The 17,790-nt window shown below is 35.3% G+C and overlaps 1 protein-coding gene across 1 annotated transcript in view; it reads left to right on the top strand.

Moving 5' to 3' along the window:
- Positions 1 to 14,521: 14,521 nt before the first annotated feature.
- CDIN1 (CDAN1 interacting nuclease 1) overlaps positions 14,522 to 17,790 on the top strand; it is a 133,490-nt gene continuing 130,221 nt past the window's right edge. The window contains exon 1 of the mRNA XM_026710570.2: positions 14,522 to 14,828. Within this exon, the coding sequence (XP_026566355.1) occupies positions 14,728 to 14,828 (101 nt within the window). The 5' untranslated portion in view covers positions 14,522 to 14,727. The remainder of the gene's footprint in view (positions 14,829 to 17,790) is intronic.

Genomic DNA, 17,790 nt, shown 5'->3' with positions numbered 1-17,790 from the left:
TGTGCTTTTTCCAATTCTCTTCTCTCTATATACCAATGACTGCATCTCAAACAATCCATCTATTAAAATACTGAAGTTTGCAGATGATACAACAGTGATTGGTTTCATTCGAGACAACGACAAATCTGTACACAGACAGAAGGTTGTACAACTTGCCTCATGGTGTAACAGGAACAATCTGGAACTGAACACATTCAAAACCATAAAAACGGGGGTAGACTTTAGGAGAAACCCTCCCATACTACCACCTCTTACAATACTAGACAACACAGTATCAACAGTAGAGACCTTCAAATTTCTAGGTTCTATCATATCACATGATCTAAAATGGACACCTAACATCAAAAATGTCATCCAAAAAGCACAACAAAGAATGTTCTTTCTGCACCAATTCAGAAAGCTCAAACTACCCAAGGAGCTGCTGATACAGTTCTATAGAGGAATGATTGAGTCTGTCATCTGCACCTCTATAACTGTCTGGTTGGTTCTGTAACCTAACAAGACAGACACAGACTCCAGAGAGTAATTAGGACTGCAGAAAAAACAATTACTACTAACCTGCCTTCCATTGAGGACCTGTATACTGCACAAGTCAAAAAGAGGGACGTGAAAATATTTATAGACCCCTCACATCCCGGACATAAACTGTTTCAACTCCTTCCCTCAAAATGACGCTATAGAGCACTGCATACCAGAACAACTAGACGCAAGAACTGTTTTTCTGCCTGAATGTCATCACTGCTAAATAAATAATTCCCTCAACGCTGTCCAACTATTTACAAAGTCTGCACTATTATTACTATTAACCTTCTCATCACTCCTTATCACCCATCCCCTCCCACTTGTGACTGTATGACTATAATTTTGTCGCTTGTATCCTTACAATTTATATTGACTGTTTCCTAGTATAATTTGATTGCTTATTGTAGTCTCTGACTATTATTAAGTGTTGTACCTGATGATTCTTGACTCTTGATGAATGTATCTTTTCTTTTATGTACACTGAGAACATTTGCACCAAGACAAATTCTTTGTGTGTCCAATCATAAATAAAGAATTCTATTCTATTGATTCGATTTAATCAAGAGTAGAGCTGGAAGGGACCTTGGAGGTCTTCTAGTCCAATCCCCTGCTCAAGCAGGAGCCCCTATACCATTTCCACGAAGTGGCTGTCCAATCTCTTCTTAAAGACCTCCAATCTATAACTTCTGAAGGCAAGCTGTTCCACTAGTTAATTTTCTGTTAGGAAGTTTTGTCTTAATTCCAGGTTGCTTCTCTCCTTGGTTAGTTTCCGTCCATTGTTCCTTCTCTTGCCTTCTGGTGCTTTGAAAAATAAGTTGACCCTTTGTCTTTCTGCCAGCTCCTCAGATACTGGAATATCATCCTAGTCCTTCTTTTCTGTTGACTAGCCATACCCAATTCCTGCCATTGCTCTTCATATGTTTCAATCTTCAGCTCTTAATCATCTTAGTTACTCTTCTCTGCCCTTTTTCCAAAGTCTCAACATCTTTTTTTAATGGGATGACCAAAATTGGATATAGTATTCCAGTATAGGTATTACTAAGGTTTCCTGTGTCAGAAGCTATAATTTATAAGTATGGAAATGTTTTTTTAATCCCTTTTTAGAATTTTTTTTTAAAAAAAAAACATTAAAAAAAACATTTTTAAAGCAAAAATTGGGATCGGGCACTCTCTCTCCCTCTCTATCAGCCTATCTTTTCTAATTGGGGGCAGGGGCAGGAAAGGGAAAATGAAGAGGGAATTGTCTTTGGGTACTGAAGAAATATCATCAATCAATCATCAGCAACATAGTAAAAAAAACTCAAGCAAATGTGAAATTAAAACAGTAAAGGATACAATGGTTAGGAAAACTGTACTACAAGAAGAAATATTTCAGTTCACTACATCAAGCCTATCCTTTCCATAAACTGGTGCTTAACACCTTGGTCATTCTATCTTCCAATGAATGAAGAAGATCCTTATAAATAAAATTTCTTACAGGTACAAGTGTCCCAAATCATATCGATTTAATGGTTAAAACTAGAACCTTGAATTGGATCTAGTTACCTATTGGTTGCCAATCTCCCAAGCACAATGCTACAATAGTATTTAACCCAATTCTTCTTAAAGGCATTTTGAACCGAGTTTCGGAGATGTTTTCAAGAGCAGCCTGATGTAGAATATGCTGTAAGACTTCCTATTCATGACCTTTTCCTGCTGCCCAACCAGGACTTACAGATTTGCTCCTTCAAGGGAAATCTGACACCATCCAGAAGGAATTTTGCAATAACATTTTGAGCCCACATTTTTTAGCAAAAGGTTAGAAAGAAAAAAAAAATAAGAAAGCCAGGTCTGAGAAAAAAACTGGTTATTTCTTATAGACTATTCCTATAAATAGTGCCAGGTTAATAGACCAGAATATATATTGGAATAACCAATTTGTGTGGTGAAAATTATATTAATGTAATGGTGTTTTCTTATTAAAGTTAGTAAATGAGAACTGATTTTTGAAGGTTATTGTTTCCTTCATTTCTTCCTAACTCTAACTTGCAACAGTTGGTAAGACAGAACACTTTAAATAGGAGATACACAAAAGAGAAAATATGTATTAGTATAATGTTTTAGGATGGTTTGGGGGGGGTCAACTTGCAAGTGATAAATTCATTCAGATTCATCTTTTATCATGTTAGTTTAATAGCAGTCAACTATACCAATGAATATGCATATTCAAGATGCCATAGTGATCTGGCCTTAATTTGTATCCAATTTTAAGGTTAATGGAAACACATGAACACATCATTGCCTTCTCCACTAAATCCCAATTGTTAACAAAAATTCAGCATATCTAACAGATAGATTCTTATACCATGGAATCACTTTTCTGCTCTGGGGGCAATTCTGAGATTATGTTCGTGAGAACATTGTCAGATAAAAGTTATTGCAGGTAGTTTCTGTTCATTCTGTTGCACTAGATACTGACATCTTTGATTTTCTTAAAAAACTTCTATTATGGGTGCTTCTGTACATACTCGAGCAATGATGCAAAGAACACATCATGAAACTTTCCTTGCTGACAAAAGTATAATCAATGCAGCCCACAAGTTATGTTTTCTTCCATGTCACTGAAATGAAAATTGACCAGATGTGTAGCATCTTGGTGTCATGTACACTAGAGAATCACACCTTTCATGAATACATGTACTCACTCACTTCAATAATCCTTCTATATTATTTTGAATTATTTTAAGTACTTGTATGAGAACAGATGCTAAACAATTTTTTCTTGAGAATATGACAGTAACTAGCACTCTATGCTGTTTTACAAACCAAATAATAAATGTTGCTTTCATATATAAAAAATTATCCAGCTTGATAAATTAGCACAGAATCTCACCAGTATGGTTTTATTGGATTTGAAAATGAGTTGCAGAGGTTGACAATGGATTAAAGTAGATGCATTCCTTTATTTCAACCGATTTTTAAAAAATTGGACATAAATATTCCTCATAAGTGCACTGTTACAAATGTCAAACATGTTTTGCATATTTTAAAAGAACCGCAAGAAGTAGGAATCAGGTAAAAGAAAGATGGTTCAAATAAAGAATTGCTTAGCCATAAAATCAGATGAATAGTTGTCTCAACCTCATTTTCCTGAATTGCAGGAAGTCCACTGAGGTTTTTGCAAGATATTCTTCCAATGTGAACATTCTGGATTCTATAAATAAATTTGGTTGAAAAACAATGTAATTAATTGAAAGCAATTCACATACAATTTCTACATATAGTTTACTAGTGAACTACCTGAGCAATTTAGCTTATTGCCTCTATAACTTACAATTTACTCTTGACAATTGTTTTTTATTTTTTGCTTCTATTGATTCCAAGAACTAAAGAGATGTTAAGACTTTGTCTGTATTTGATTTCATAAATAACATTTATTCAAAAGCATTATAAGAATATCTATACTTTTCCAAACATATTATGCAAGTCTGGTACTCAGTGATGCTGCCAGGTTTGAAGGATCACAGGAAAATTGTCTTCCATCTGTATTATACCAGTAGTGTTGTTGTATCTGCTTTGTTTTCTTTCTCCTTCTTGATATATTCTGATTACTAATTCCAACAAAAGATCAAATCCTTTTGATTACCAGACTGATTCGACCAAGAATATTTTGAAGTTTAGGTACATCTAAAATACAAAGCTTCCTTCCCTAATTTGTTTTCTTCTCCTTTTTTCATGAAGAAACTGACGGTGGTAATAGTTCGAGAAACCAGACAGTACCACAGATATCGATTTTGTTATGAAAGTTGTTAAAATGTTAAAACCCACTAACATTGTGGATTTCTGTTCAATTAAGTAGCCTACCTTCATTAACAACTAAAAACAACACACAAAACTGTAGTATACTTGCAGTACAATCACGTTTTATATTAAGCCTACCAATTCATGTTTTTGAGTCTCCTCAATGTTACTATAGTTGTTTTTAAGAGGTTAAGTGAAACTATGACATGGCTTTTGCTGTAGATAAGAGCAAAAATAATTGTTCAAATCTGTTTTGTGAGAGTGGGACAGTGAAAAGTAAAAAAGGCACAGACTCATTTATTCATGTTCAAATACTTAACATTTAACTTGGTGAGCAATTTCCATTACAAAATATTTCAAGTAGGCCCTTGAATTAGGAAATGTCTGAATCAGCAATTGAAAACACTTGAATGAGATTCTGAAACACCATGAAAAAGCAACTAAAACTTCACCTTACAGTGAAAGAAGCTGAAAACTTAGTTCAGATTGATCCCAGACAACTGCACAGCTGGAAAAAAAACTTCAAAAAAAAATATAAGCTAAACATTCTGTTTGATGGTACAATATGGTGCTCTGGAGAGCTGGAGGAAAGTTGTTCACATAGAACTCATTTTTTATTCCCAATAAACTAACAAATTGGATGGGCTCACGTGAGAACATTTTGGCAGGTATATTCAAAGGAATGTCATTATAACATTGTGGTAAAACCAGAGGAATCCTTATGGCCAATAAAGTACTGTATTAGTAAATAACTTGAAAAACATGTTATTGGACCTAGATTGAACTTCCAATGCAAATCACTTATGATGGCAGTCATGAAGATGAAAAGAATATTTCTATATACTATAAAGGAAATTTTCCTGGGATTCAGGACAGTTCACAAATCATACACAGGAAAGTTTTTTTTTTTTTTTAAATAGAAGCACTAAATGAAAGTAACACCAATATAACATATCCAAGGTAATAATGGAAAGTATCAACATAAAGAAACATAACTAAAGTATATAGGAATTATGACTTTTAAATTGTCACACTTCTTATCTACTTTTTGGAGATCACTTTGCAGCCTGCTAGAGTCAACTGTATTGTTAAAGAAATCTAATATTTTGGATTTATTTCAGCACATCTTTATCTTTTCTATGTCTTTGTTCCATGCTGGCATATATTAAAAGACAACGCATCTAGTTTCATTGTGAAACCATTGAACAATGCTTCTCAGAAATTTGTGAGGCTTACTTGATATAAACAAAATTAGTTTAAAATGTTCTGATAAAAGTAGCCGTTAAGATGAAGACATTTGTCCTAAAGCAGGGTACTTTGCAGCCTAATTAATGGATCCGTTTCTTGATATGAACCATTATATGATACAATACATTGTTCTATTTAAATATCATAAATATAGCCATACCAGAGCTTGAAAGGAGTACATAAAGATTGAGAAGTAAACTAGCCCAAAGTAAAAACAGATGTACACTTTCGTTATCATTCATACCAATAGAAGAACTGTTGATGTCCTAGTGTTTTATTAGTATGTACAGTAGATATATTTGTATGACTTGAAAAAAGCTACCAAAGATACTCCTAATTTAAAAAGAGTTGGCAATATTCTGAACAGCAAAACGTCTCTTATAAAACAGTAGAACTACATTGCCTCAAAATAATAATGTTTGAATGATCTTTGTGAAGAAATTAAACTAGAATTTGAAAAAGCAGCATACTTTAAAGGAATGAATCGGGTTTTAATATTGTAGACTATAGTTACATAAAATACAGTATAGTAGGGGGAAATGATAGTTATACACATTTGCCTGATCCTAGACAACTAATTATCACATTCAATTATTACAAATGTTATGTCCATTCTGCAATTCAGTTAGTTCAGCAAAACTAAGCCTCTGAGAACTGCTTGGCACCTCTTTGAACTAGATGGCTGAAATGCACACAGTTGTCCATCACTATGTCTAGCCTTGATCATATACATGAATAGTAAGCAAGGCACACTTCCCATTATATTGACCTTCAAACTGAGAGTTTGTACATCATCTTGAGGAAAAAAAACTAGTAATCTATTTTCTTTTCTTTGTAACTGCTATTCAAAGCTATGCTGCTAGTACATTATTTTATCCCCACCCCTCTATATTGGTACATTTAAGTAATAAATTAAATTTTTAATAAAATAGTTTTAAAAGTAGGAGACATTGTCTTCCAAAGAAGTTTCATAATAGATAGTAAAATAATCATAGAAAATCAAACATCAAAATATTAAAACATCATAAAATTAAAAAAATAACAAAAAACATTAAACTCATTGCATTAAAAAATTAAAACAGCAGGGAAATAGTAGAATAGGAAAAAAACTGAGAGTACGACAAAAACAATATATTCTGAATCAGAGATATCTGCCAATTCATACTTCCTACTGCAACAGGACAATTACTTTTTTTTAATCAATATACAGTAGATATCATTGTGCCTTTGAAAAGACAAAATTGTCTTTCTTAAAGTTGAAAGTTATAAACTGGAAATGAACTAAAGGTTGTAAACATTGGATTGCCCTAATTGTCCACATATGGGAAATACAGATAAAAACACTTTTCTTTTCAACTACAGGATTTTATTTAAGAGCTCTCAAGTAGTTGCCTTAAATTAGGATAATCCAGTATGTTAAGACAATGTTATTTCTAAACTGCTCAGAAACGGTCCCAAGTATTACCTTATTTGCATCTTTAATAGAAACAAGAACCTGCAATGATGTAAGGCAACCTTCATATCCACTTTTTCTGCATCCCAAACACCCATTTGTACTCATTGTTCTTATATATGGTTTTTATTCTATATTTCCATATTATTATTTGAAATAATTTCAAAATTAATCTTCATAAGATATAGAAAAGGTAAAAAATCAACAGTGTTGGTGAACTGTTTTAAATATATTATGTCTTACATTGTTTAACTGAATAGAATAATTGTATTTATTAGGGTTTTTTTTTAAATCTAGCCTTTATTACTTTATAAGTAAGTCAAGACAATGAACATACATACATACATGTGAGGTGAGTTAGGCTGAGAATGCCCCCAAGCTCACCCAACTGACTTTCATCCTAAGGAAGAAGTGGAATTCACAGTCTGATGGATTAATTGCTAGACTAACCTGAGTATCCGGTTGCTAGGAGTCACTGGGGTGGACCAATATCCTGAGGTAAATTGGGATACTGCTACTCCCTAGTCATTCCTCTACCTGAAGTGCTTGCCATGGCTCACCCTATTCATCTATGTAGCACTCAGCACCCTCGCCATGTTGGACAGTGTTCTTAGTGTGACAAAATATAGTTATTGACTGCAAAAACATCACTTGGAAGGTAACATGTGACCCACAGGCTCCACAGTGCCGACTTCTATTCCAGATTATGATTCATTTGAAATAAACCATTAAACTGAATCCAGGGAAGTATTTTTTTGTTTGTTTCATTTTGTCCTTTTGTTAAAAATATTATTTTTTTAAAGAAAAATTACTAATTCTGTGCCTAAGTGAACAGTTCAATTATTTAAATATTAGAGCCATACACACTTCAAAAACTATGTGAATAACATACTTTAGGTTTCAAAATAATGCAAGAATTTTCTATTACTCAAAGAGCAGCCTTTCTTTTTTTCAAGTTTCAAGTCTTTTTTTCAAGTCTTATAAAAGATCCAAATGCTTTCAGAGTTGTATTAACTGCTAAAGTATTAGGAATGATTTTTTTTTTCATGCTTTATACTTGAAAAAAGAAGGGCTGCTTTAAGGAACAGCAGCAAAATGTTTAACTTGCATTACAAGTCAAAAGCCTAATAAAAAGAACCAGTAAGTTTTTTAAATAAGCCAAGTTTAAAAGCAGTAATTTACAGACTGAATTGCTTACATAATACAACATCTATGTACAACCCAATGAACTTTATACAACCTGCATAATCATAGACTGCAGAATTCAGAGGAAAATTTATTGGTATATAGTAATTTCTTTTATCTCTGGATTGTTTTCTACATTTCTAAAAACACAAAACATTTTAATATTTGACACAAAAGGACAGTATATTCTTCCTATAAGAAAATAGATGATGCCTTCTGCTGCATCTGAGGCAGTAAGTTAGTTAGGGAATATATGGTAGAAAGGACCAACTAGGACTCCCAGGCAGAACAGACAACTGCTGTTGCTTCTTTTAGCATTTTTTCATGACACTATTACTCTGCTAAGGTTGAGGGATAGTGCTCTGACTTCTAGATCTTTGCTCCTAATAGCAATAGCACTTGGACTTATTGCTCCATAGTACTTTACAGCACTTTCTGAGTGGTTTACAGTATAAGCATACTGCCTCCAACAATTTGGGTCCTTATTTTATTGTCCTTAAAAGATTGGAAAGCCCCGTCAGGACTGAACTCCAGACTGTGGCCAAAATTAGCCTGGATAACTGCATTCTAACCATTGTACTACCAGGGCTCCTATGCACCATCAGGGCTCCTATAAAAATATATTGTACACAATTATCACACATAAATATCTGTACTAAATTATAGACAAATAAAAGGGAAAAATAAAGTGAACAGCTCTTATGTATTAGTAAATATTGTGAGGGAAAAGCCAAATGGAAGTCTGTACCTAATTCTACTTAATCATATCAATCACATTTACGACTTCTCATGAATAACTTCTTTGAAAATGTGTTGGCTGCAGAGAAAGGAGGATTATTGAAAGAGCTACATTTATTTACCACAACAGTGGAGGTTCCAGTCCAACTATAACCTCAGTCTTAACACTAAATTATTCTAAATTTATTTCATAGCTAGAACTACAGAGTATAGTGATTGGCAATGTTCTTTCTTTTTGCAAACTCTCAGTTCTCCTTAAATGTTGTTGAAAGCAGAAGGTTGTAAATATAGCAAGCAACAAAGCAGAAAGCATTAACAAAGCTTACATAAAACCATCTTAATGAGCAAGCACAATCTATCAACCAATACTGACTATAAGAAAGAGGGTAATAAGCATAGTCTGAAAGATTTTGAAGATTATGCAAAACAAAATCTTTACTGAAAATTCTTCTGAGAAGACTTTAATAAATAAAGTTTGGTCTCTTTGTTTGGCAATTTTGCATACATCTTTTCCCATATTCCAGCTTTATATGGAATATACAGAAACACAAGTTGATGGGGGGGGGGAATCCCACAACTTAAAGTCAACAACATTAGCTAGTTAATAAAAGAGAAAGAGAAATAACTTTTGATGGAAATTATCCCACCACAATGTCCTCTTTTTCTTTTAAATAAGACTTTATTTTTTTAAAGGAAGGAAGAAGCAGGTAATTATTAAGAAACCTCTATTTCAGGAAAAAGTGGTAATACCAAGCTTTGGCAAGAAAAGGGGAAATTAGATTTTCTGTAGCCCAAGAAAAGTATAACCCTGTGGGTTTTTTAATGGACATTGTACCAAAAAGGACTTTCTTCTCTCATCAACTGTATTAAAGAATGAAGATATTACTTTTCAGATAAAAAGAATATAAAATATCTTTTCCTATACTCTTTTTTTCATTTTTAACAAAGCTTTTTTGTAGTTTTGAATGTGTCTGTCTTGAAGGTTAAAGATATTATATCAGCATATTGTAAATGAAAGATCATGTGGGTTAAAAAGAGAAAAAAATGATAAAAAGATATACATGATAACCATTCTTTCCATTGTTGCACTAAATCACTTCTAATAAAACAATGAAAAGCAACTGAAAAGGAGATTTTAATTCTCAGAGCAAAACTCAATAGTCAGGTTGGACAGGGTTCTATTTATTTTTTCTCCTGAATAATTTTGATCTGTCCAGCAAATAAAATAAGGTAAGAAAAATGGTAAAAAGGTCAAGACAACTGTTATGTGAGCAATATTTATAATGTATAAGAATGTTTAGCTTTTAAAATCAAGCTAACTAGGGAAGAAAGATCAAGAATTCAATAATGGGTAGGGATTAATGGAGTAGAGGGGTATCTACATGGAGTTACCTTAGATGGAATTAAAAAAAATAACAATATATGTGATTTATAACACAAATGAATAAAATTGTTTCTTTCCAAACTATAGGCCAGTGGTAGTCAACCTGGTCCCTAACACCCACTAGTGGGCATTCCAGCTTTCATGGTGGGCGGTAGGGGTTTTGTCCCCAACATAATAAATAACCATTACCGGTAGGCGGTTAGAGAAAATTTTACTACTAACAGAGATACAAAAGTGGGCGGTAGGTATAAAAAGGTTGACTACCCCTGCTATAGGCTATCAAAAGTCAAAACTTTAAAATAAAACTTGTGAGTAAAACTTATGATGCATCTAGAGGCAGTAAGGTTATTTGCAGATGCAACAGAATTATATTGGGAATAGTTCTAGCTGTTTAACAAGAACTAGATAAAGAAATTACCCTTGTTAGTGTCCTGTCTGAGGAATACTTCGCTGATGGTAAACACAGCCAACAAGCATTGAGATGCTTTGGAATAATTTTGTGGTCTTACCTTAGGACTGATTATTACAATATGCCTGTTCTTGTTTTAAAGCATTATTGCCTCGCCCCCATTTCTGCATTCTGGAATCATCCAGATAGTTTAGCATAGTCACAAAATGTGTATGTGACACACAACTCTAACCTTGTTTTCTAACAATATATCAAATTAATACATAAATCACAATGCCCATATTCAGTGTCTGAAAGGTGTCTGCTTGAAAGCAGTAACTAATTGTATAATGGCTTATCAAAAAAGATAACACATTCTGAAACAGAAATTTAATCTATTTTGGATGGAATAATAATCTGTTTGGATTATTGTGAATTTATTCTGGTGAATTAGAGAATTGGTTTAGAGTGGTTTGTCAACTGCACACTATTTTTGGTAAGGTCAGTCCTGCTAAAAGCAGAATTGTAGAATTATTTAAGTCAGCTATTCATATACAGGAGCCTCTGCGGTGCAGTTGTTAGAGTGCAGTATTGCAAGCTACTTCTTGCAGCCAGCTGCCTACAATTTGGCAGTTCAAATCCCACCAGGTTCAAGGTTGACTCAGCCTTCCATCCTTCTGAGGTGGGTAAAATGAGGACCCAAATTGTTGGGGGCAATATGCTGACTGTAAACCACTTAGAGAGGGCTGTAAAGCACTATAAAGTGGTATATAAGTCTAAGTGCTATTGCTATTCAAAGATCTTCTCAAATGATTTTATCCAAGCAATGTATTTTGATGTAGAATTCATGAGAAACTCTAATGATGGTCTACTAATGATCTACTGATGATGTCATGGGGGATTGATTGTATATGGGTGTAATAGTCATCTGCAACAAAGATTTCATGTAAATGTAAACCTGCACTTCCAGGTTTTCATATGTGAACAGGGCTATTAGGTTTAAAATATGATTGTGAGGATATAATTATAAATTGCTCCAGTCACTACATTTTTGTCACATTGTTTATTTGTTTCTGTACACAGTTCAAACAAATTCTGATTTTCTATCATGGTTTGGATCCAGAATAACCTTAGAGTTGCCTCTTTGTGCCACTCTAAAGAATCCTTATTCATCATTTATGTCAAGAAATAGGATCATTTTAGAATCACAGCCAGCTATGCCTCTACTTTATTATATGCTGGTTAGTTAAATAGTGATAATACATATTGGCCTTTTTGGTTATAAAAGAACTTTGTTAAAAAAAAGATTTTAAAAAAATTATGATTAAGATTTTATTGTTATCAGAAAAACAATATTGATCCTTTAATATTAGTAGATGAGAGGGGAAAAGTCCTTTTAGGTACAATATCCATCTACAACAAGGTTGTAATTTTCTTTGGCTACAGAAAAACTAATTTCCCCATTTCTTGCCAAAGTTTGAATGTGGTATGTTCCTGGAAGGAATGATTGGAGAAGAATGGGAGCGTACAGCAAGAGTTTCAAACTTGGCAAGTTTAAGACTTGTGGACTCCAACTCCCAGAATTCCTCTTCCAGCCATGTTAGCTCAGGAATTCTGGGAGTTGAGGTCCACAAGTCTTAAACTTGCCAAGTTTGAAGGCCCTTGGTATATATTGTAAGCAGTGTCAGTCAAAGAAGGAAGCTCATCCCAGGTAAAGTGAGCATATAAATGAGCAACCTCTTATGTTGGGTAGCAATGACATAGAAAGATGTTGTGGAAGATAACTTTAGTGAAATTATTAATGATATAGCACTGGATGATGGCCCCTCAGGTAAGATGATACTAATCATCTACTGAAGAAGAGTTGAAAGTGTTTTGGAATACACATGCTTATGATGTGGCTAGTTGCTAATGATGACCTGAAAAAGAAAAGAAAATCCAAAGCAACAAAAACAAAATTATAGTGGAAGTATGGCATATTATGGACTGGATTCTTCCAACCTAGCGATGTTCTCATTGCTAACATGGTGTTCAAACAACCAAATCACTGGATGGAACACACAGAAATAAAATTAATTATATTATTGTTATAAAGAAGTATAGAAGCTCAGTTATAATAGCAAACATCTGGTCAGGGGTTAATAGTGTAACAAATTACAAACTAAAATATGCAAATTTTAAGTCAAAGTGAAGCGGAGGAACAAAGCTGCTTTCCATATGATCCTGAGCATATACCCGCCGATTTCAAGTAGGACCTCAGTCAAGCCCAATATCTTTGTTCTAAGCAAGAGAAATTAGTGAATTTTGCCCCATTTTACAACATTTTTTTGTAACAGTTGTTAAATAAATCCCTGCAATTGTTAACTTAGTAAGGCGATTGTTAAGTGAACTGGCTTCTCTATTGACTTTGCTTGTCAGAAGGCCGCAAAAGATAATCATAACCCCAGAACACTGCGACTGTCATAAATATGAATTAGTAGCCAAGCACCTGAATTTTGATCACGTGGCCATGGGGACTGTAAGTGTGAAAAAAGATCCTAACTCACTTTTTTCAATCCTGTCGTAACTTCAAATAGTCACTAAATGAACTGTTGAAAGTCAAGGACTACCTGTAGTTATTTTTGTCTATACTTACAAATATGATAATTATGCAGGCAATGTTTTTTCGGTGACACTCTATAGAAAGGAAAACATGGAGAAAATAACATTCCAGAATTTTTACTTAGCTCAAATGATCATTTCAGACATGTTATAGGAAGATCCAGTTTCCTTAATGCTGGGAATAGTGAAAAAAACAATCAGCAGTAAGATGCAGACTCCATTACTCAATTACAGTAAAACAGATGCACTGTTGAAAGAACTTGAAGGGACAAGCTGGGGACAGATCATCCTAGAGATGATCTATGTAGCCACTAAGAGTCAAAATCAACTTGATAGCACAGGATCTATCACTTTATAATAAGTATGGTTCTCCACAGAATACAACTATGGTTTTTTAAAACTACTTTATAGTAGTTTAAATATAGTTGAACCTTCAGACCTTTAAAAAATTCCTGTAAAACATGTTCTCTCCTACCCCCACAGCTTCACTACAGATTGACACAAATTAATCTCTGGAATACATTGACTGCATTATGGTGTATGTATGCTATCCCTATCAGAGTTATTATTTGTTTCTTTTAGGTACCATACTGTTTTCTAATTTATATTGTTGTGAGCTGCTTAGAGATGCTTAACATGGGCATATAAATCTTTTAAATAAATTACCCTCCAGAACTGGCTTAATTTATATATCAAAATTGCATTAAAAAAGACTTCAGCATTTGTCTTCATTATAATCTGAAAACTGGAAATCACAAATCAAATTCTTGCAATGTCTGCTCCAATAAACTATTTCTGGATGAGGCTGGTTTGCCCCAAACCAGGCTCCCTTGTAGTGCATCAATATCATTACGCTGCCCCTTCAGTTTCTTTTGAATTACTCTTATCCACACATGATCGACCAATACACAAACCGATAACTGTGCTTAATTTCTGCTGCCTAAGGCGGCCAACCATAGCTCCTTCCTCATCATTCACTTGCAGTCTGTGCAACCAATATCCCCTCCTTTCAATCCTACCCAGGTCTCAAAAACTACACTCCCCCGAAAGATAGCATAAGTTCTGAACAAGCCGGCCGGCCACCGGTGTAAGGGGGGAAAAAAGTCCAACTGTTCTTTTGCTTCTCTCTCCCTCTGAGCAGCCCGGCGGCCTCGCAGTTTCCAGCCCAGGAAGAAAAGGGCCGAGCCGGGCTCTACACGCAAGCGAGGGTGGAGCTCCGAGCGCAGCGCATGAGTGTTGGTCTTTTTGCAGTGGCGCGAAGCCGCGGAGACCAGGCAGGGGTTTCTTTGGGCTGCCGGTTTCACCAAACCCTCCGCTTCCACTCGGCACTGGCCGGAGCCGAGAAGCGTCCCACTAAGCAAGGAAGCTCTTCCTTGCCCCAGCCGGTGCTGCAGCTTGCAGGGGTCACCTCCGTCTCCCGGGGAGGTTATGAAGCTCACTAAAGCCCAGTACGAAGAGGTGGTTCAGTTCCTGGCTCAGGTACCGCCTACCAGGCAGAGCCTGAGGAAACTGAAGGAGAAATTCCCCAGGTAAGTCTTCCCCGGGCAGCCGCCGCCGCCGTATCCCCCATCCCTCAAAATCCCTTCCCGCCGCCTGGTTCTTCCAGGGTAAATTCCGCCCCCTTTTTACGCGAAGGAAGTGAAGAAATCAGCTGTCGGAAGTAAACTGTTAACAAGTGGCGGGCCGCGGCTGCGGGGAATCTTTTTGTAGCGGGTGAGGAGACGGCTCTGCCGGCTTTGCGGTGTCATAAAAGACTCGCTCCCGTGTACTGTAATTTCGCTTCGCTGCGGCGGGTTTTGTATTGGATTTTAAAAAGGGAGTGGGAGATTAGAGGAGCAGTAAAAAGAAATGCGACTCTGGCTTGCCTGCCAGGGAGCTCAAAATGAAAGTTACCCATGAGTAAAGATGCAAAATGCGGTGTGTCCTCTCTAGAATGGCCAACCCTCATGTAAATAAGCTGCTAGTCCTCAATAAATTATATCTGTTCTTCATTTCAGCCTAATACGGGATTGCAGCATACCAACTGTCATGTGAATCAAGTTCCGCTACAGATACTTTTAAGATTCGTTGTAAATATCTTAATTCTTAAAAATGAAGATAGTGGGGAAGTATTTAGATACAGGGAGTCCTTGAATTATGCCCACAATTGAGGCCAACATTTCTGTTTGCTAAACAAGAAAAGATACTTGTTAAGTCATGTCTTTTGCCACAGTGGTTAAGCAAATCATTGTAATAACATGGTTCTAAGTAAAGATGGCTTCGCCATTGACTTTGTTTGTCAGGTCACAAAAAGTGATCATATAACCCCAGGACATTGCAATGTCATAAATACATGCCAGGTGCTAAGCATCCAAATTTTGATTACATTATGAGGATGCTGCAATGATCTTGTATGAAAAAGTCTTAAGTTACTTTTTTCAGTCCTGTTGTAACTTGGAATGGTCACTAAACAAATGGTTGTAAGTTGACTACCTGTATTATCCATATGCTTGCACTTTATAATTTAAACTTCTACCAAGTAAAGTAGAGCATATTTCTCTATTTTTCCCAATACCACAGATCTGATCCAGTTTGGAACTTCCTATGGCAACATATTACAAGAAAAAATAAGGCCAATTTTCTCTGTTAGCTTACCAGACAGATTGGTTAGGGTGGTTTGGATTATCAAGAAGGCTGCCTTAAATTCTTGAAGGAACAATAGATTGAAATTTTAAAAAACTAAAACACCTATTAATATTTCTTACTATTGTAAAAATAATGTTCATACATTATATATTTATGTTGGCAAACATATTTAACACCAGCTCCTTTAGCATTTAACTCTTTAGCATCACTGAAAAGTCTTAATGATACTTATATTATTTCATTGCAATAAAACAACAAAAGCTATATGTAATGTAGCTGAATTATGCCATTTAATTTTCTCATTCTAGAGGCCATTCTGTCAGGTAGGCTAAATAATCACTGAGATAGGAAGATACAAGTATTAGAGATACACACAGGGGTGGGATTCAAATTGTTTTAACAACCAGTTCTGTGGCTTGGTGGTCATGCTGTTGGCTGGGCGTGGCCAACTCAATATCACTCACATCGAGGCACGCATCTCCTCGCCTGGCCTCTCATGACTGTGGGGATGCTACAACAGTCATAAGTGTGAAAAATGGTCATAAATCACTTTTTTCAGTGCTATTGTAACTTTGAATGGTCACTCCACACAAGCAAAGTATCAGCAAAGGAGGGGAAAAAAACTCCAGAGAAGTTCCTGAGAAAGGAAGTCTAGTCCTTCCAAGAACGTAATAAGGGTTAATAGGCAGTTTCTGTAAGCAACACCAGAATGTTTCCTTCCTGCCTTTCTTACAGGATTAGGCCAGTAATTTCTTCTAACAACCAGCTCTCCAAACTGCTTAGAATGTTAACAATCGGTTCTAGCGAATAGGTGCGAACTGGTAGAATCCCACCCCTGGATACACAACACTGTGGACATGCTTTATGTTAAAATGTGTGCAGAGATAACTAGGTATCATCTGAATACACTTCCTTACAACAGTGGCCTCTTTTTGCCCTGGCATCATATGGTTGCTCTCTTAAGCCACAGTGTAATCACAGAAAAATACTTGTTCTGTGGGGTCCTCTCTGAGCTTAATTGTTTGCTTGCAAATGTTTTATTACCCAACTAGGTAACATCAGTGTGAGTGTAAGTGATATTAACTAATTGGGTAATGAAATGTTGCAAACAAACAATCAAGCTCAGAAAGCACAGAGGACTCCATAATTCAACTCTGAGCTACGCTTTTTTATTGGAATATACATTATGTTTGAAGAGTTGCAGGTACCATGTTTGTGCCTCCACATGCTTGGAAGCTCCACTTCTGAATCTGAATCCTTTTACAGCCCTACTTCATACCAAAAGACAGGGCTAACTTTCATCAGACTGAGGATCATGCTTCTTGTACGCAGCATCTGTACTTCTTTTGGGAGATAATGGGTTTTTAAGGGGCGGGGGATTTGGTACTGAAAAATTCCCAGCAGAAAAAGGGGAAAACAGTTTAGGACTGGCTGTAAGACTAGTCTTACCTTAGACATGAAAATCTGTTGGCTGGCTTCAGGCCAGTCACTCTTTTTTACCCCAACTCACCTCATAGGGTTATCTAGTCTATGCTTGGATAGGAAGAAGGAATATTAGGTATGTATGCTGCCTTAAGATATTTATAAAAATAATAAAGGAAATGAATGAATGTTTTTCAGTTGAGAAATAGGATGACAACTGTGAAATGCTAATTTCCATACTAGACTAATCAATATGAGATGACAACTATTGTAGGTACCTGTTTTGATGTGTTGATTTCAAAGTTTATTTCCCCACTAAGTATTATTATTATATTTGTTTGACACTCAACTCTCAATGACTCTGAATGGCTCACAATATATTTTACCAATATAACTATTACAAATTGTATAATTATATTAATCCTGCAAATCTTGTTTTTATTA

This window comes from Pseudonaja textilis, chromosome 1, assembly GCF_049901715.1.
Source record: "Pseudonaja textilis isolate UNSWEBS1 chromosome 1, rPseTex1.2, whole genome shotgun sequence".
Taxonomy (NCBI): domain Eukaryota; kingdom Metazoa; phylum Chordata; class Lepidosauria; order Squamata; family Elapidae; genus Pseudonaja; species Pseudonaja textilis.
The sequence above is the reverse complement of the archived record's forward strand: the minus strand, read 5'-3'. Positions and strand labels throughout refer to the sequence as shown.